This window comes from Amphiura filiformis, chromosome 2 (genome assembly GCF_039555335.1).
Source record: "Amphiura filiformis chromosome 2, Afil_fr2py, whole genome shotgun sequence".
NCBI classification, from domain to species: domain Eukaryota; kingdom Metazoa; phylum Echinodermata; class Ophiuroidea; order Amphilepidida; family Amphiuridae; genus Amphiura; species Amphiura filiformis.
In genome coordinates this window covers 7673681-7690259 of record NC_092629.1, presented here as the reverse complement: position 1 = coordinate 7690259, position 16579 = coordinate 7673681, and the positions used below count along the sequence as shown (strand labels likewise).

At 35.5% G+C, this 16579-nt stretch overlaps 1 protein-coding gene across 1 annotated transcript in view; it reads left to right on the top strand.

Moving 5' to 3' along the window:
- Positions 1 to 16579, top strand: part of LOC140171231 (uncharacterized) — a 295550-nt gene that overhangs the window by 260531 nt on the left and 18440 nt on the right. The window contains exon 6 of the mRNA XM_072194455.1: positions 16195 to 16268. Within this exon, the coding sequence (XP_072050556.1) occupies positions 16195 to 16268 (74 nt within the window). The remainder of the gene's footprint in view (positions 1 to 16194; positions 16269 to 16579) is intronic.

Below are 16579 nucleotides of genomic sequence, written 5' to 3'. Positions count from 1 at the left end.
ATCACTTTTCAACATATTCAAAGATACTTTTTAATGTAATAATGTGTCCTTTCCTTCATTAGATGCAATCAGAATAAGTAGCCTATGTCTTTATTCATGCAAAACAAAGTGTTTTGTTTACGTATCTTATAACTTTCGAAAAAACCACAACCATTATTCCAGACATCGTTACACTCGTATTTCTCATTTATATTCGCCGTGGAAGTAGTAATGTAACAGGATTAATAACCATAGCAATAGGTGAATACAATTTGGAATATATTGCCCTGCACTACAAGTAGGCTGCGCTCATCGCCTGTCATGTGTGTGCAATCATACATACAATACCGCTCTTTTCAAAGACGCTAATCCATTAGAGAATGAATTTGGAGAAAACCTTCTGATAATTACAAACACTTTTAAGCTTCTAAGCTTTTAATCCGATAAGCTGATTATCTATTTGTTTCATGAATTGGAAGACATTCTTTGATGTATTACTGAGCTCAATCATCTGAAATTACTGGAGCGTGAGCCACCCAGGCTGATGGCTCAGCATAGTATTTTATTAACAGAAGGTTTTCTCCAAATTCATTTCCTAATGCGTACAGGTGAGTAATTTCAGCATAATGTGAAATTTCTATAGAATTACGATCCAGGTCGTTTGCCTTTTATTTGGTAATCAATAGTGCAATGCAGAATTACAGTGTACGTCTAGTGTAGGGCGATACATTCAAAATTTGTATTCATCTATGGTCATTAATCCTGTTACATCACTACTTATACGGCGAATACATAGTTCTGTGTTTTTATTTCATTTACAAAGCACGTACGTTCCTTCTGACATGATTAAAATTTCCGTTCTATTTTTAATTTTACTCCTATAATGAACAGCACGATGAACTGACAATCCAGTACATATTCGTATTTTTCATTTTATACACAAGGGTTGTTCATTTTAGTGATTTTAATGGGTGTGTGGAGTGCATTGGTGTGGCCCTGAGGGTTGGGGTAAGAATTAGGTTGAGGTGGTGGGTAGTGCATGTGGGGTAGTGAAGGGATATGTACACGTATGGGAGTCCCGGTGGTGTTGTGGGGCTGGTGTGGGGATGAAAGGTACATGTGAAAAAGGTGTAGGGTGGGCTTGGATGTGGGGTCTGTTTATATGCGTGTATGTTCTTGTATGATAGTCCGGTTATGAGTTCAAAATTTAAACACAATCAAAAGCAACATCATCTTTAATTTAATAAACCTTTAAGCACTAACATGTGTATATTGAAGTACGACGCGATCTCAGTGGTTCTCAATAACCTGCAGGAGGAATGGGCTATTCAATTTAAAATCAACACTCCCCCTGTGATAGATTTTCCTAAAGTCTTCCACAGAGGGAGTATGAGTTTCAAGTAGAATAGACAGTTGGGTAATTTCCATTTGAAATACTCACTCCAGTTGTGCAAGATATAGGTAAAGCCATAATGAGGGGGAGTATGGGTTTCAAAATGATTAACCCTGACCAATTGTTTTTGATTTTGAAAACCAAACTCCCCTGTGGAAGATATTTCCAAAATCTGACACAGGGTTAGTGTGGTTTTCAACTGGAATAGCCCAATCGAGAATGTAGAATGCGATAATATTTCTTATTCTCATACGGTTGATAACCCACCGTCTAAAAATGCGATATGAAAACGCTGACAATCGATTCGAGAAATATAGATTACACTACTCTTACAAGATTCATTTCGCCTTAAGCAAACACGTACATTTGCCTTATTTTCCAAGGTTTGGTTAACATTTTACGCTGCGTTACCATGGTGACCATATTCCCTTTACATTTAGTAAAGTTGCTCTTAACAATCAACTCCGGAAGCGAAAAGAAAATATCCACACAATGAGAGTATTTGAAGATATCACGGTTCTATTCTTTTACTCAACGTAGCTCATATTTTTTATCAGATAATCGACTTTCATGAAGTGTCACTAAATATCATGTATCATATTTTCAGAAAAACATTTCAATATAAGAACTAATGTAGTAATAGATGCCTATTCTATATATGTATTTACTTACATTACTGCTAGACCGGAAATAGAAATGAAAATTAACTAAAGGACGGATAATATAGCTATGATGTCCGTTTTAATCATCTGAAGTTCAAATTTAAGTACTCTAGCAATGTTGTGCATTAGACGCATCAACATCTCAATAGAAGTGCATTATTTTATGCAATTTCTCGAGCAACAAGTAATACGTATTTATTAACCTATAATTATCTAACATAGTTTTTGATATTGATTCATGGTGCCTTCATAGGAGAAAAGGAATCGCTGAAAATGGCGAAAATTACGGTACTTACTTTTTTGTATGTTTTTATGTAGGGAAAAAGTTGATTTCAAAATATTTTCTTGTGCCGGTGTAATTGATACCTGTTTATTTATATAATAAATAATATAATATAATTGCTTTTCCATATATTATTGTGAAATCTTTAAAACAAAGTCAGGTGATGATGCGGTCTATTTTTTTACCCTAAGTATCGAAGTTTAAAATGTGTCTATGAAATGGAGACAGTGCTCAAATTTCGCTTGTTTACCAATGTACGCTGTGCTTGCTTAAAAAAATTCATTTACCTTTACCATGTCCGTTTATTTATTTGTCCGTTTTGTTTTTAGTTCTCCTGTTATATCAACATTATACTTCCTAAATGATTTGTTTTGATATGGGGTCCCTTTTGAAGCGAAGCTGTGAACTTTAGCTGAATTTAGAGGGACTATTATCAAAATAAAGATACATTTTCTGATTTGATTTTCCCACGTAATCTCTCAGTCGCTTTAAACAACAAACGTGACATTTCGTTGATACAATCAGAATAATTATGCCTGATTATGTCTTTATTCATTCGAAACAAAGTGTTTTGATTACGCATGATGTAATGTTATTATAGCCTTCGGAAAACCCACGACCAATTCTACCTTTGTTTATTATGTTATTCCAGATATCATTACATTCGTGTTTCTTATTTACACACACATCATTATTTCCTTCAACTCTTGTTTTTCTTTCATTTACAATCGTCTATTCCAGTTGAGATCCATACACCCTCTGTGGAAGACACGATCTTAATCTCCCACACAGGGGGTGTGAATTTCAAATGGAGTCACCAATTTAAGTAACTTCATTTAGACTAATCCAGCAAACATTCGCAAGTTTCATTTAATGCATAAAGGATAAACCATATTATTCTCAACATTGAAGTAATATTTTGGATGTGGGGTGAGTGTAGAGTATTGTATGGGTGGGGGCGTGTTGGGGTGTGTAGGGGATGGGGTGAGGGTGTTTGTTTGTCCATTTTCGTGTGAGATAATTCGGGTTCTGACATTAGTTCGTGGTGCATACGTGGTTAAAATATTACATGGTAAACAACAGTCAATTATGGGTACAGATTTATTTTTAATTTTAAATCTTTTAAGGAATTAATTGCTGGAATTTTTGAGTATCGTCTGAATGGATGTGATACAATTGTATAAAAACAAATACTTAAACAAATCCAGCTATTCATTGATTTCAACTTCTTTCAATTCCGAGGAGTTCACGAAAACCTTGGCCGGCCAAGGTACATAACCGTGGTGTGCTATCCGCGGTAATGTGGTTCAATACCCAACCAAAATACAACCTTTCTCTTCATCGTCTTTCTCCCTTCCTTCTATTCTTCCTTCCTTCCTTTTTTACTTCACCTTTGCCAAAAAACATCCAGTAAGTTATGGTGAATATACTAGTATCGTCTTCCGAAAACAGCTCCCTAAATTTCCTTTCATTTGTCAAATAAGACCATTTTTATGAACAAATTTTCGACTTTCCGGTAAAATTATACCATGGTTAATTGTCAATTCTAGATACTGCATTTTTGTTTCATATAAAAGCGGAAACGTTCCCCATTAGCATTGTTGCTAACGCGATAGCACTACTTTTACCAAATTAGCAAACTGAATCAAATTCAAAGTGAATCAAAAGCAGACCTGTGGCAATATATCCGTATTTTAAGCATATTAGATAAGCACTATAACATGTGTATATCACGACATCTCAGTGGTTCTTATAATAGATCGTAAGAATAGAGAACACATAGAAGGCGACAATGCTTTTTATTATTAGTATTCTCACATGGTTGAGAACCCACCGTCTAGTAATGCGATATGAAAACGCTGACAATCGATTCGAGAAATATAGATTACACTACTCTTACAAGATTCATTTCGCCTTAAGCAAACACGTACATTTGCCTTATTTTCCAAGGTTTGGTTAACATTTTACGCTGCGTTACCATAGTGACCATATTCCCTTTGCATTTAGTAAAGTTGCTCTTAACAATCAACTCCGGAAGCGGAAAGAAAATATCAACACAATGAGAGTGTTTGGAGAGCCAATATCGTAGTTCTATTCTTTTACTCATCGTAGCTCAATTTTTGTATCAAGATAACCGGCTTTCATGAAGTGTCACCATTACCATGTATCATATTTGAAGGAAAACATTTCAATATAAGAACTAATGGATGATGATTCTATATATATTTACTTATATTAGCGCTCAACCGGAAATAGAATGAAAGAATGGATCACAGCTGTTATATTATTTGATATTCAAATTTAAGCCTGAAGTAATTTCAAGTAGTTTGTTTATTTGTATGGTGAGAAAGTTTTCTTTCTATTTCCGGTTTCAAAACTGACACTTATCGAATTACTTTGAATGAAAGTTTAGGATCGTGGATTTAGGATCATAGTTTCCAATTGGACACCTGAAAAAAGACGAGGACGCTTTTCATCATTACACACATTTTATCCCTGTTAATTAATAATCTCGGGTGCAATAAGGGCAATACATTCAACACTAGTGTAAACCCATTGCTATGGTAATTAATCCTGTTACATAACTACTTTTAAGTAGTAACAGGATTAATTACCCTAGCGAACTTATGCATAGTACATATGTTACACAGGTCATAGGCCTATGTATTGTACAAAGAACAATATTTACCCAGTACTATGTAAAAATAGATCCCCGTTATTATCGAGCAAGTCATTTACATACATGCATGTATATTTAAATACAGTTAAAGGCCCTTTCAGTGATTTCACAGGAACATTAAAAAATGGAAATTTGTCAGAGTTGCTTAGAAATAAAGAATAAGTCTACAGAATTTCATTAAACCACTTTTCCCCTGAATACATCGACAAATTAGTCAAAAAACAGAAGTTTTAGAAAGGTTTTCTACTTCAACTCAGATCGACTCGAGAAAATCGAGATTTTCGTACAGTGCAAGTGCGCCACCAATCGACTGGAAAAACTTCCTAGTCCAGTGTTTCTAACACGGGGGAAGTAGAGTCTAAATTGATTTAAAACAGACGTTTAATTTTGTAGTAGAAAACAAAATAAGCAATTAAAGGTCAGTTAGGTCACCGAGGCAAACTAACGGTCAATTCAAATATGAAAACAGTTAAAATTGTGTATTTTGTTTAAAATAGTAGCTACTGATGTAATAAGTAGTAGAAACAATACGCAACGCGTGTTGGTACGTGGAGAGTGAGCTTCTTTCGATCTCGAGTCGGACTTTTTGTACTGTCAGTATCAAAAGTCCAGAATCATGCAAATGCTTTATTTTGTCTAAAATACACGGCTTTCGACCGAACCACTAGCAGGCTATGTTAGCACATCTATGCCAATTACAAAGGTACCAAAATCTGAATTTTGATGATTTTACGATCGTCCGGATGAGCAAATCACTGAATGGGCCTTTAATGGAATTACAATTTGCACTTTTTACATATCATTTTTTTCTCAGTGCAAACTGTTTTATCACTATATTTAAGGCGAGTGATAACAGGATGTTTCGACTATCAGACATTTAACTAAAAGATGCAGTGTGCTTCTTCTTATTATTAATTTATTGATTTATAGGAAATGAGCCATGGAAACCAAAAATTGCTTTTACACTTTAATAGGTCTTAAGTTAAGGCCGATGATGTATCAAAACGAAAAATTGTCCCCTCCCGAGAAACAAATAATGCACATGAAGTGAAAATGTGAACGAATCCTTATATCAATTCTTGGAATCTCCTCAACAGAAACCATACCATCCCGCTCGTGTGTCAGCTTTATTGGTCTCAATATATGAGTGCAAATCCTCCTTTAATTGTTGAAGTAGTGTAGAAACATAAGGGATTGTTTTTGAAATAAACGCACAGGGCACAAAAATATGTCCGTTGGACAAGAAGTAAGAAGCTTGGAAAAATAATCTAAATTCTATGCTCTTAACGACAGCTCGTGTTCAATCTGAATCATCCTGAAATCAAACTTTAGTTTGTTTTGTTGTTTTAAAAGATCTTCTTGTAGGAACTCGACAACGACTCATAATTGGAGAGGTATTTTTGCTCGCACTACACCATCCCCAGTCTACACAAAGCTTGCATAACTTTCTACAAATATTTACGTCTTTCATAAAATGCCATCTTGTAAGACTTGCATCTTGACAATCCCTTTTGGACGGTACAATAACTTTAGCAAGAAGTTTTGGTTTCAACTTTTAGAACGTTATAATATTGCTTCTTAATTTTGTTTCAAGGTTAACGAACTAAAAACCTAATACTCTTATTGTTTCCTGTCATTTTCAATTTGTTTAAAAAGACGCCAAGCTTCAAGCGCAATGAATTAGATAGACAACTTATACGAGTTTCCTAGAATCAGTGCTTTTTGTGTCATGTGCTGGTTATTTTTTATCAGTGACAGCTAAATGCTGTATATATTTTAGGAATCCGATTAACCTACAAAATGTTAAGCTCCATGCCCGGGATAAATTGAATCGTATGCGACCATGATCTGATTATGTTGCTATAAAAATAAGCACACGACACATAAGAATGTTTTATGTTATTCCGCAGAGCGAAAACATTTCTTGCACATCAAAAATAGCTTAGTTCTACAGTCGCAGTGCTTTTAATCATGCCTGCCCAAAGTCAGTTTATTTTCAAACTTATGATTAATGAAAAATAATATTTACCAGGTAGATTAATTACTCATAGAGTGCCATTCTTAGAAAGCAGTAATACCCTGACCGGTTGTGATTAAACAGTTTTGACCTACTTACCGGGTGTATTGTTCCCACTTATTGCAATTTAGTAATAGAACAGGGTGATCCAATACCTGCTGCTTTCCAGGCAATCCGGACAGTGATCCTCGTTCATGCCAATTCAGGACAATATTGTGAGTAAATTATTCCATGAATATAGGAAATTTTGATTATTGTTTCCTAAAATTGGCAGATTAATACGGCTATATATTCTACTGTTATGATATGAAAACTGAACAATACAAATAAGCAATAGAACCAAATTATTTCGATCTTTCGATCTACAATCGATGCTTGTTCGATCCTTATCATTTATAAAATCAATTAATTGACTATTGTTAATAATATTGTGATTACATATAAATTTATGCCTGTATATAATAATATTGCCCAATACGAATATTTAGTTCCACCAGAACCAAACATTTGGTTCTGCTGACTTAGCTAATTAAATGTTGATATTCACGTTAGGCCGTATAAAATTAATGTTTTGGTTCTCGTCCAGAGGATTTTCATGAATTGATGAGGGAGGGAGGTGTTTTTTTGTTTGTTTTTTTTCAATGTAAAATTAGCATTGTCAGTAGTTTTCGGTCTTCTCCAACAGTGCTCGAGGAAACGATGAGGCCCTTTTTTTTTTTTCAAATGTGAGATTCTGAGGATAAACCCCTAGAGTACCACAAAAAGACTTGGAAGTGATGCTTGTTCTCTAATAAACTTATTTATATGTATGAAGATTTCATAAATCATTCCAAAGTCTAAAAAATTGAAAAATCTAAAAAAAAAAAAAAAAATCTGACAAATCCCAGAAATTGAGGAGGGAGGGACGAGAACCAAAATATTAATTTTACACGGCCTTAACTAAATGTTCAGCCACTAAATGGCTCTTGCTAATCTTAGGACTATCTTTTTGCAACACAATTTTGAGGGTAAAAAAGGGTGTTTATGAGTCCCACTTATATTTCATTTTACTTTATTATCTCAAGACAACTTTAGTACAATTTTTAATTTGTGACTCCTCGCCACAACTGAGCCCGGATGTCGCCAATCATCATTTTTGAGATATTCAACCAAAATATTCTGCTTGAAATTAGCTTTAAAATGATGTATATCATGTCTATAGTACTTGACATTTAAGTAGTGAAAATCAATAAAACAGTCAATAAATCCTTTCTTTCCTATTGTTTATTGTTAAGTTCGATGGAGCATATCTCAATAGTGGCACTGGCGACATCCGGGCTCAGTTGTGGCGAGGAGTCACATTTGTGACTTGCTCCTACGGAATGAGTGGGAAGTCGCATGTTGGTGGTTTCAAGACCTTCCAATTGTTGAGTACTGTTCTTTGTTTGTATAGTTAGTGGCATGTCATTTGTGAATGTGGACATAATATGCTGTACCTTTGTTTTCTATTCTGCCCCCATTCACAAAGGACATACCACTGCCAATACAGTGTCTTCAAGGAAAGAACATCACGTCAACAGTTGAAACGTCTTGAAGCTTCGAATTTGTGACTTTACGCTCATTTCGTGAGAGCAGGTCACAATTAGACTCAAAAAGCATCTGGTACTATAATTATTTGGCGTGTGTTTTGTGTGTAGCTTGCATTTTCCAATGTAAGATGACTCGCTTACATTATAATATCATAGTGACGTCATATAGAGGATGTTATTACTTACTTTGGTATCCCTTGATAGAAACCCATGTAGCTGTCCGTTAGCGACGCATCGTTAGTACTAAATGGAACAGCATAATGCGCGTTTGGCATTAAAAACGTACCCTTGGTAAATAAAGGGTACGTAACTAAAAAAAACCGCAGTGAGACACGGGAAAAATTTACTATCGCTTTATTAAGTTTGCTCTCAGGTACGACATTAGTACCTCTCATCCTCAGCCATTCTTATTTAATGTCACATAATATGTTTAGACAGACTTGACATTAAGTATATATGGAATAGGCCTTTTCCTTCACTAAGTGCCAAGACTAGTCTCGAAGGGTTCTGCATAAACCGCATGGGCTAAATATTAATTGGGGTGTGTGCGGGAGATGTTGTAAAATAATTGTTTGATGGTACGTATAATGAAGTGCATTGGCCGAAAATGGCTGAATTGAGGAGGCTTAATTTGGGATTTGTGGGGGACACAATTTCGGACTTTATGCAACATTGATATTCTTCATATTCAGTCTTTAATTATAAACTAACCTGTCCGACCTGAAAGTAACATGTCGCACGAACAAAAACAAAAGGTAGTCCGTCTCGGACGTGCGTAAGGGCTCAAATCAGTGGGTTTTTTTTTTTAAACAATAGCTGAAACATTTCCAAGTCCAAGCATCTGTATGCCCAGCGTCTGGTGCGAGCGCCGAAGGCACTTGCCCTTACCAGTGGACTTCGGGTATATATATAAATGCGCATATATAAATGCGCACGTGACATCTACAAGTCGCCATACCGTGTTCAACGATGTAAGGTACCCGGATGTGCACAAATTCCACACGCAAAAGTATAGGCGAAAATGACAGGTTACAAGGAAAATTGGCTTTGCAAAATAGTGGCATTGATTGAAAAGGGCAAAATAATTTGACCCGAAACATAAACTCTTTATTTGGATTTTCCATTAAAAAAAAAAAAAATTATGACGGAAAAGCTAGATATAGCTGATTTAAAAGTTATATTTCATTATTTCCGTGCTACATGGGCGTGGCAATTGGCCATATTGATGACGAAATGTGATTCTTACTGGCATTAAGGTCAGAACTGGGTAGCTGCCGATGATGTTATTTGATAATGTTTGCACGTAGGGAACTTAGGGGCTGTCATTTTCTTCGGAAGGAAGGGGTCATGGATTTATTTATTTGGGAGTCAAGATAAGTATCCCCCGTAGTGCCGCCAATGAACATAACTCTGACCCTAATTTTAACTCTAATTATAACGTAAATTGAGGAAACTATAACTTTAGCCCTTTTCGGCATAATGACCCTCTCAAACTAATAGGCTAGATGTCCCCGCCCGACCTCCTCAACTCTAACTTACTCATTCGCTCGCAAATGGACAAAAAACAAATTCGAAAATGTATTTTTAAGCACCTTTTTGTGTCCCTCACGCTAAATCGGTAATCTGTACACCCTTTGTCACCCTTTGACGTACAATTTAGAGTATAAACACGTAGATGACTGTACATGATCTAATCATCCCGGCTGGAAGATGTTGAGGAAGACTCGTATACTATAGACGAATCCAAATACACGCATTCCTACACCTGACTAGCAGCCTTTAGTTGGGTCCCCGTCGGCTACAATGCATCCAAAATGTGAAATGATTCGGCCTTGGCGGAAATTTTAAACTGCATTCTGTCACCCGTTTTACACCTTCCGCGAAAACACAGGTAGACAAAAGAATGATTTACAAGACAATACAGTTCCAACAGTTGTGCAAATAAAAGCCGCCTTACACCTAGAGAAGGTCGAAGAGGGTTAATAGAATAATACAATAGAGATAATTCCGCAGGTAATCCTGTCGCATCTATTCATAGATGTACAAATGGATGAACAAAAGGACTATGTATGAATTGATGCGACAGGATTACCTCTATTGTATATATTATTCTATTAACCCTCCTCGTCTTTGCATCTTCTCTAGGTGTTAGGCGGCTTTTATTTGCACAATCGGGCGCTCAAAACCCCAGGTTGGTACTAGCGGGAAACCAAAGATGGCCGACCAAATCCTGACCATGACTTGGCTCGTTGGATTCGTCTATACATCACGTTCATACGTTATATGACAATTTGACGTACAATCACGTATGTGATGCATGGTTTGAGGTTTATTCAGCTAGTAAGTTAGATCCGTCATACACATTATTGTCATGGTATTATATTGTAATTGTATACGTCAATTTTGTTCAGTTTGATTCAACCGGCTTATAAAGTTTTACTTTACACGGAAGGGAAAGTTAGCAAAAAAACAATTAATTTATGAGTGTAAAAGGGGGGAGGGGGGGTAGTGGGGGCAGGGGGGGGGCAAATAATACTTTTTAAATTATAAGTAAGGCGAGAAAGAGAGAAACACTGTTCTACGGGCGAACGGACCTTTCAAGTAGGGTCGGTCGGTCGGTTTTTTGTTGTTTTTTTAAATTTTAAATAACCCAAAAATCACAAAAATCTGTAAATAAATTTCAATTTGAGAAAATACAAAAAAAAATTGTCCTGAAATTTCCGAAATTTGGGGTCGGCATTCATTTGTACAGGAAAAATTTGTTTCCCAATTTGTTCAAAATAGAACAGGGTTTTCGTTTTTCGTCGCATAAATAAATAAATAAATAAATAAATAAATAAATAAATAAATAAATAAATAAATAAATAAATAAATAAATAAATAAATAAATAAATAAAAATAAATAAATAAACATTAGTTATGTTTGTACATGGGGGGTGCTGTGCAATAATCATGATCCTTTGATATCCATGATTTATCCTTGCAAATTTATAGCATCGAACCTCCAGCCAATGTTCCTTGCCAGTGCTAGCCACGAAACAAGGTCACAACTGTAGCCACTCCTTCAATGATCGCCATTTCAGTGATTGACAGTGATGTAATGCAAATATGGCGCTGGCCATCTGGTCACGTGCGCATTTATAAAAGCGCATTTATATATACAACCGAAGTCTACTGCTTACGGGTGGGGTCCAGGAGACCGCCTGGGTTTATGGCACATTTGGAGGACATTTTTATACATAAATTTAACAACACTTACCACTTTTAAAATTTACCAAACTACAAATTCAATGGCTATTCGTGCGTATTTCACCGCAAAATAATAGTTAATTATTTAAGCTTGTATTTCATTGCATAAATGTGAGCGTCAGTCGTCAAAATTACATTCAATTTAATTCCATATGAGTTTTTATAATTTAAATGTTACACTTTGTGTGGATGGTTTGAATTGAAATACCTCCCGGCACCACACAGGGAAAAATCTGGTGGTGGTCGCCATCTTAACGCAGTTCCAAACACACATTACACAATGAGTGACGGACAAGGACTCAAAGAATATATGTAAACTCCGCACATCGCGATGATGTTATTAATGAACTGGGTTCATGACATTTCTGAAGATCGTTAGACTCATTTTCCAGTCGTTTTATTGTGACACATAATATGCTATCAGAGGTACACGGACACATTTTTGGTAAAAGCGGAAATTGAAATCAGTGAGAAAAATGAAAAAAGCGTATTTCTTTTTTTTGGGGGGTAATATTTTGCAAAAATCGGAATTCCGCCAAAAATCAGAGATTTCACAGGCTGTCTAAAATAATTTTAGACACTGCTGCTGCCCTCTACATTCAACTTGACTGTGCCAATAATAATAGTAATATATATTGTCGATTTAGTCAGTAACGCTTATACACGATTAAAATCGCCTCATTCACCACTCATACCTACCTGATCTAATGGTAAGAAGTTTGGCATCATGTTACTGAGGTCCCGGGTTCGAATCACAGTGATACCGCTTTTGCAACATCCCCCGTGGAACATACATTTCTTCTTGTTTGTTTTTTATGTAGGTTTGTTTTTTTTATGGGGTGGCGCTAACGTTCTTGATTGGGTCAAATACGCAATTTATCAATATTTTATTCACATAATCTAAAATATCGTCATCAGCCTCTCACCTAGTAGATCTGCTAGCTATGTTAATTATTCACAGACACTTTATATTTTGAGGGCAAACTTTCAGCTAATTATTAACATTTGTTGTATAATCTAAATTAATACAGCGCTTCCTCAAGTGGTATGTTTTCTCGAGTGGCAAATAATAAAAACTTGAAAATCTTATAGCAAATATTGTTTTTCACTTTGTCATGTTTAAGAGTAGAATTAAAAGCATTTGTTTTAGTCCCGTGCGCACTAATTATCATTTATAATGTACTTACAAATGCAATCAGACATGTTGACCTAAAAATTCGCCTTAATGTCTTAAGAGAATATATTTCCATGTCAATCAGGAGATCATCCCAGCAAACACAAAAACGTTTTAAAACGTTTTAAATAAGTTATATTTTGGCTTTTGGTTTAGGTAAAAACGTTTTAATAACATTAAAATGTCGGGTTATATAAAGGTCATGATAACGTTTTAAAACGTTTTGTATGAAAACACACTACAACAATATTTTTAAATGTTTTCAAAAATGTTATTGTAAACTATTTTTGCAAACATTTTGCCAAATATTGTGTCAATACTTAAATAACATTATGTTAAAATATTTGAACCCAGCAAACACAGAAATGTTCTTAAAATGTTTTTTCAAAACCTTTTAATAACATTTAAATGTCGGGTTATATAAAGGTCATGAAAACGTTTTTGAAACGTTATTGAAAATATTCTGGGCAAACATTTTTCGCAAAATATTTTTTCAACCCCAAAATAACATTTTGTTTAGAATGTTTTGTATCAAGTTTTCAAGAATGTTTTTGGAATGTTATTAAAACGTTTTTATACCCTTTATATAACCCGACATTTAAACGTTTTCTGTAAAACATTTTGTTTGCTGAGCAGTAGATTATCAAAAATGTTTTTAAGGTTATGAAAACGTTTTATACTCTTAATATACCCTTTATATAACCCGACATTTAAACGTTTTCTGACAACCTTTTATAACCATTTGCGAATGATGTCGAAAACGTTTTGTGTTTGCTGGGATGTCACAAAACAATTATGACTATTATTTTGGTAAGGAGCCACTTGATGATTTATGCTCGAGAATAATGTATAATTACTTATGTTTGGAGTCACTTAGAACTTGGGGAATAATACAGTCATGGATAAAAACGTGTTTTACTCGATAATAACTTCCAAAACACTCTTAAATTCGCCCTTTGTACGGATCCGCCATCTTGCTATCAAAACGAGGCTCTCTCTGCAAACGCATGCGCAAAAAGTGCATTTTTTTATTTCTCTCGCTTTTTTTTAAATTAAAGCACGCGTTTGACAGGCGTATCGTACGCACACACAACCCGTACTTTGCGGGTAGAACCTCGTTTTGAGATGACCGTGCAAAGGGTCAATTGGTCTTGAAAATGGAGGAAGGGGTATTTGCATGCTATGGTTTATAATGATGAGTTCCACAAGAAAATACCCCGAATGTTTTCAAATAAATTGGTACAAAGTATCGTGTTTTTAGTACTTTTCATAAACTTTTTTTTAATTCTGTCATCCTATAACTATTTTGTCTGATAAATACGTCTTTACGACTTATCGCCAAAACGTCTGATCACATATCAATACAGCAACCCCTCCCCCTCTTTTGCCGTGTCAAGCTTAAGACCCTTTATGTTTCAATAGTCCGTTCAAAAATTATCCCTCCTGTACACTTGGATCACTGTCAAAATATCGGAGTGACTTCCCAAGAAAAGATCAGCGTGTTTCAAAAAATAAAGTTATTTCCAAACTTTTTACGTGACTGTATAATGATTAACTATGCATGGAAAATCCCTTGATGTTTAACTCTGGAATAACATGATTATGTTTGGGAGGTACTTATGTGTTAACTGGAATTAATGTATGATTCTATGTGATTAAATTTGTTGAAATGATCTCCTTGATATAGATTTTAGACCATGTTTGCTCGCAAACGGGCATGCACTAGTAAATGTTTGAGTGTGATGAGCTACTTCAGTTGAAATTCAGACACACCCTATGGAAGACATAACCTTAATCTACCACACAGGGGGTGTAAATTTTGAACGGAGTCACCCATTCAGGCTATCCAATTTAAAATTCGCACTCCCTTTGTGAAAGATTAAGGTCATGTTTTCCATAGGGGGTGTATGGATTTCAACTGTGATCAAAAACACTCGTGTGTACTCGTGATATTCATCAACCACTCATACCCGTCATATTTAGCAGATATGGTTGTTTTTAAATTCAAATTTTTAGCGTTGATTATTCAGAATTTATTTAAAACGTGATCATATGTTTTTTAAAGATAACGGGAACGTGTTGAAAGAATACGACTACGTGTCACTTTCTGTACAAGCTCCACTTGTTGTGGTTTAAAATAGGGCCAAATTTCAGAGAAATTAGATTTTAAAACAAATATTTTGCTGTTGAAGAAAATATGAAAACGTGCAAGGTGCAAGGATGTGCATTGTTCATCATCATCATGACCAGCCCAAGATCACTTCTTTTGTTTCACAGTTTGGATGGCATCGGTGGTCTGTGTCATGCTTCTGATCCACTCATTTGTTTTTCTGTCTCTTTTTGTGATCCCTAACATGCTCCTTTCCATACTGTGTGGAGCCACTCTCAACTTCTGCTCCATTCTCTGAGTCATAGCCCAAGTTTCTGAGCCACATGTCATGGCTGGGAGGACACACTGGTTGTATACTTTCTTTTAAAGACACAATGGCATATTGCACTGCATCACCTCATTAAAGTTTCCAAAAGCACCCCATCCTGCTCTTACTCTTCTTCTAACTTCGTCAAAGAGGTTGTATCTCATTATTTTTATATGACATTAAAAACAAAACAATTTTCAATAACAACAACAACAAAATATTGTCGACAAATTCAAATAATATTACTTTTAAAAATGGATATAGTTTTGTGTTATATCGGAGCACTTTCTCGAATTGAATAGCCATTTTTTCCCCTCATTGTATACGTCCAGTTAGAACAGCCCATTGTGAATGGTACATTGTGCCCCCCCCCTTCACAAAGGTCATACAAACATACTTCTGGCTTGAACAGGTGCATGTGAAACAAAGAACACCTACGCAGTAGCCAGGGTGTTTCGAAACTACCAACTCATTTCGTGGTATATAGCAGGTTACATAATGACAAACAGAGTCTTGTTATGCGTGTACATGGACCATTGAACATCATATAAAATGTTTTTATTTCATCATGTTCACATGTTCTGTAACTAAGCAAGTTGTGTTTTGGATATAGCAGGGAAATGAGAATGACCATTTTCCTTGTTATAAGAAATTCTGGAATAATGCATGTCGGGAATACATCATTCCCTGCTGTGACCCTTTTGGCATGGTAACTTGAAGCTTTTAGTTAATTGGCAGCGGATTAATATCCTTTATCTGTTGTTTATTTTAGCAAACTCCTTGACCAAACCAACGAAGACGGAGAACCTCTTACAGATGATGATTCTGAGCCTGACAGACTCCCAGGTACGTATTACTTATTGGACCGCTGCGCTCTGCTCATGAAAAACTTGGTCAAATACTGGGATGATGACGTCATCACTCTATTAAAGTAGTGCTAATGAAAAAGGAGCTAAAGGACCATTCTGGGCTAAATGTTCCCTTCATTACATTTGGAACCATGTATAAATGTCAAAAGGAATGATGAACTTTTAAGAAAATGCCAGCAGCAAAGTTACACAGAATTGTGCCGTAAATGGGCTATTCCTGTTGAATTACATACTCCCCGTGTGGAAAAATTAGCTGAACTCATCATACATAGGAAGTATTGGTTTTGC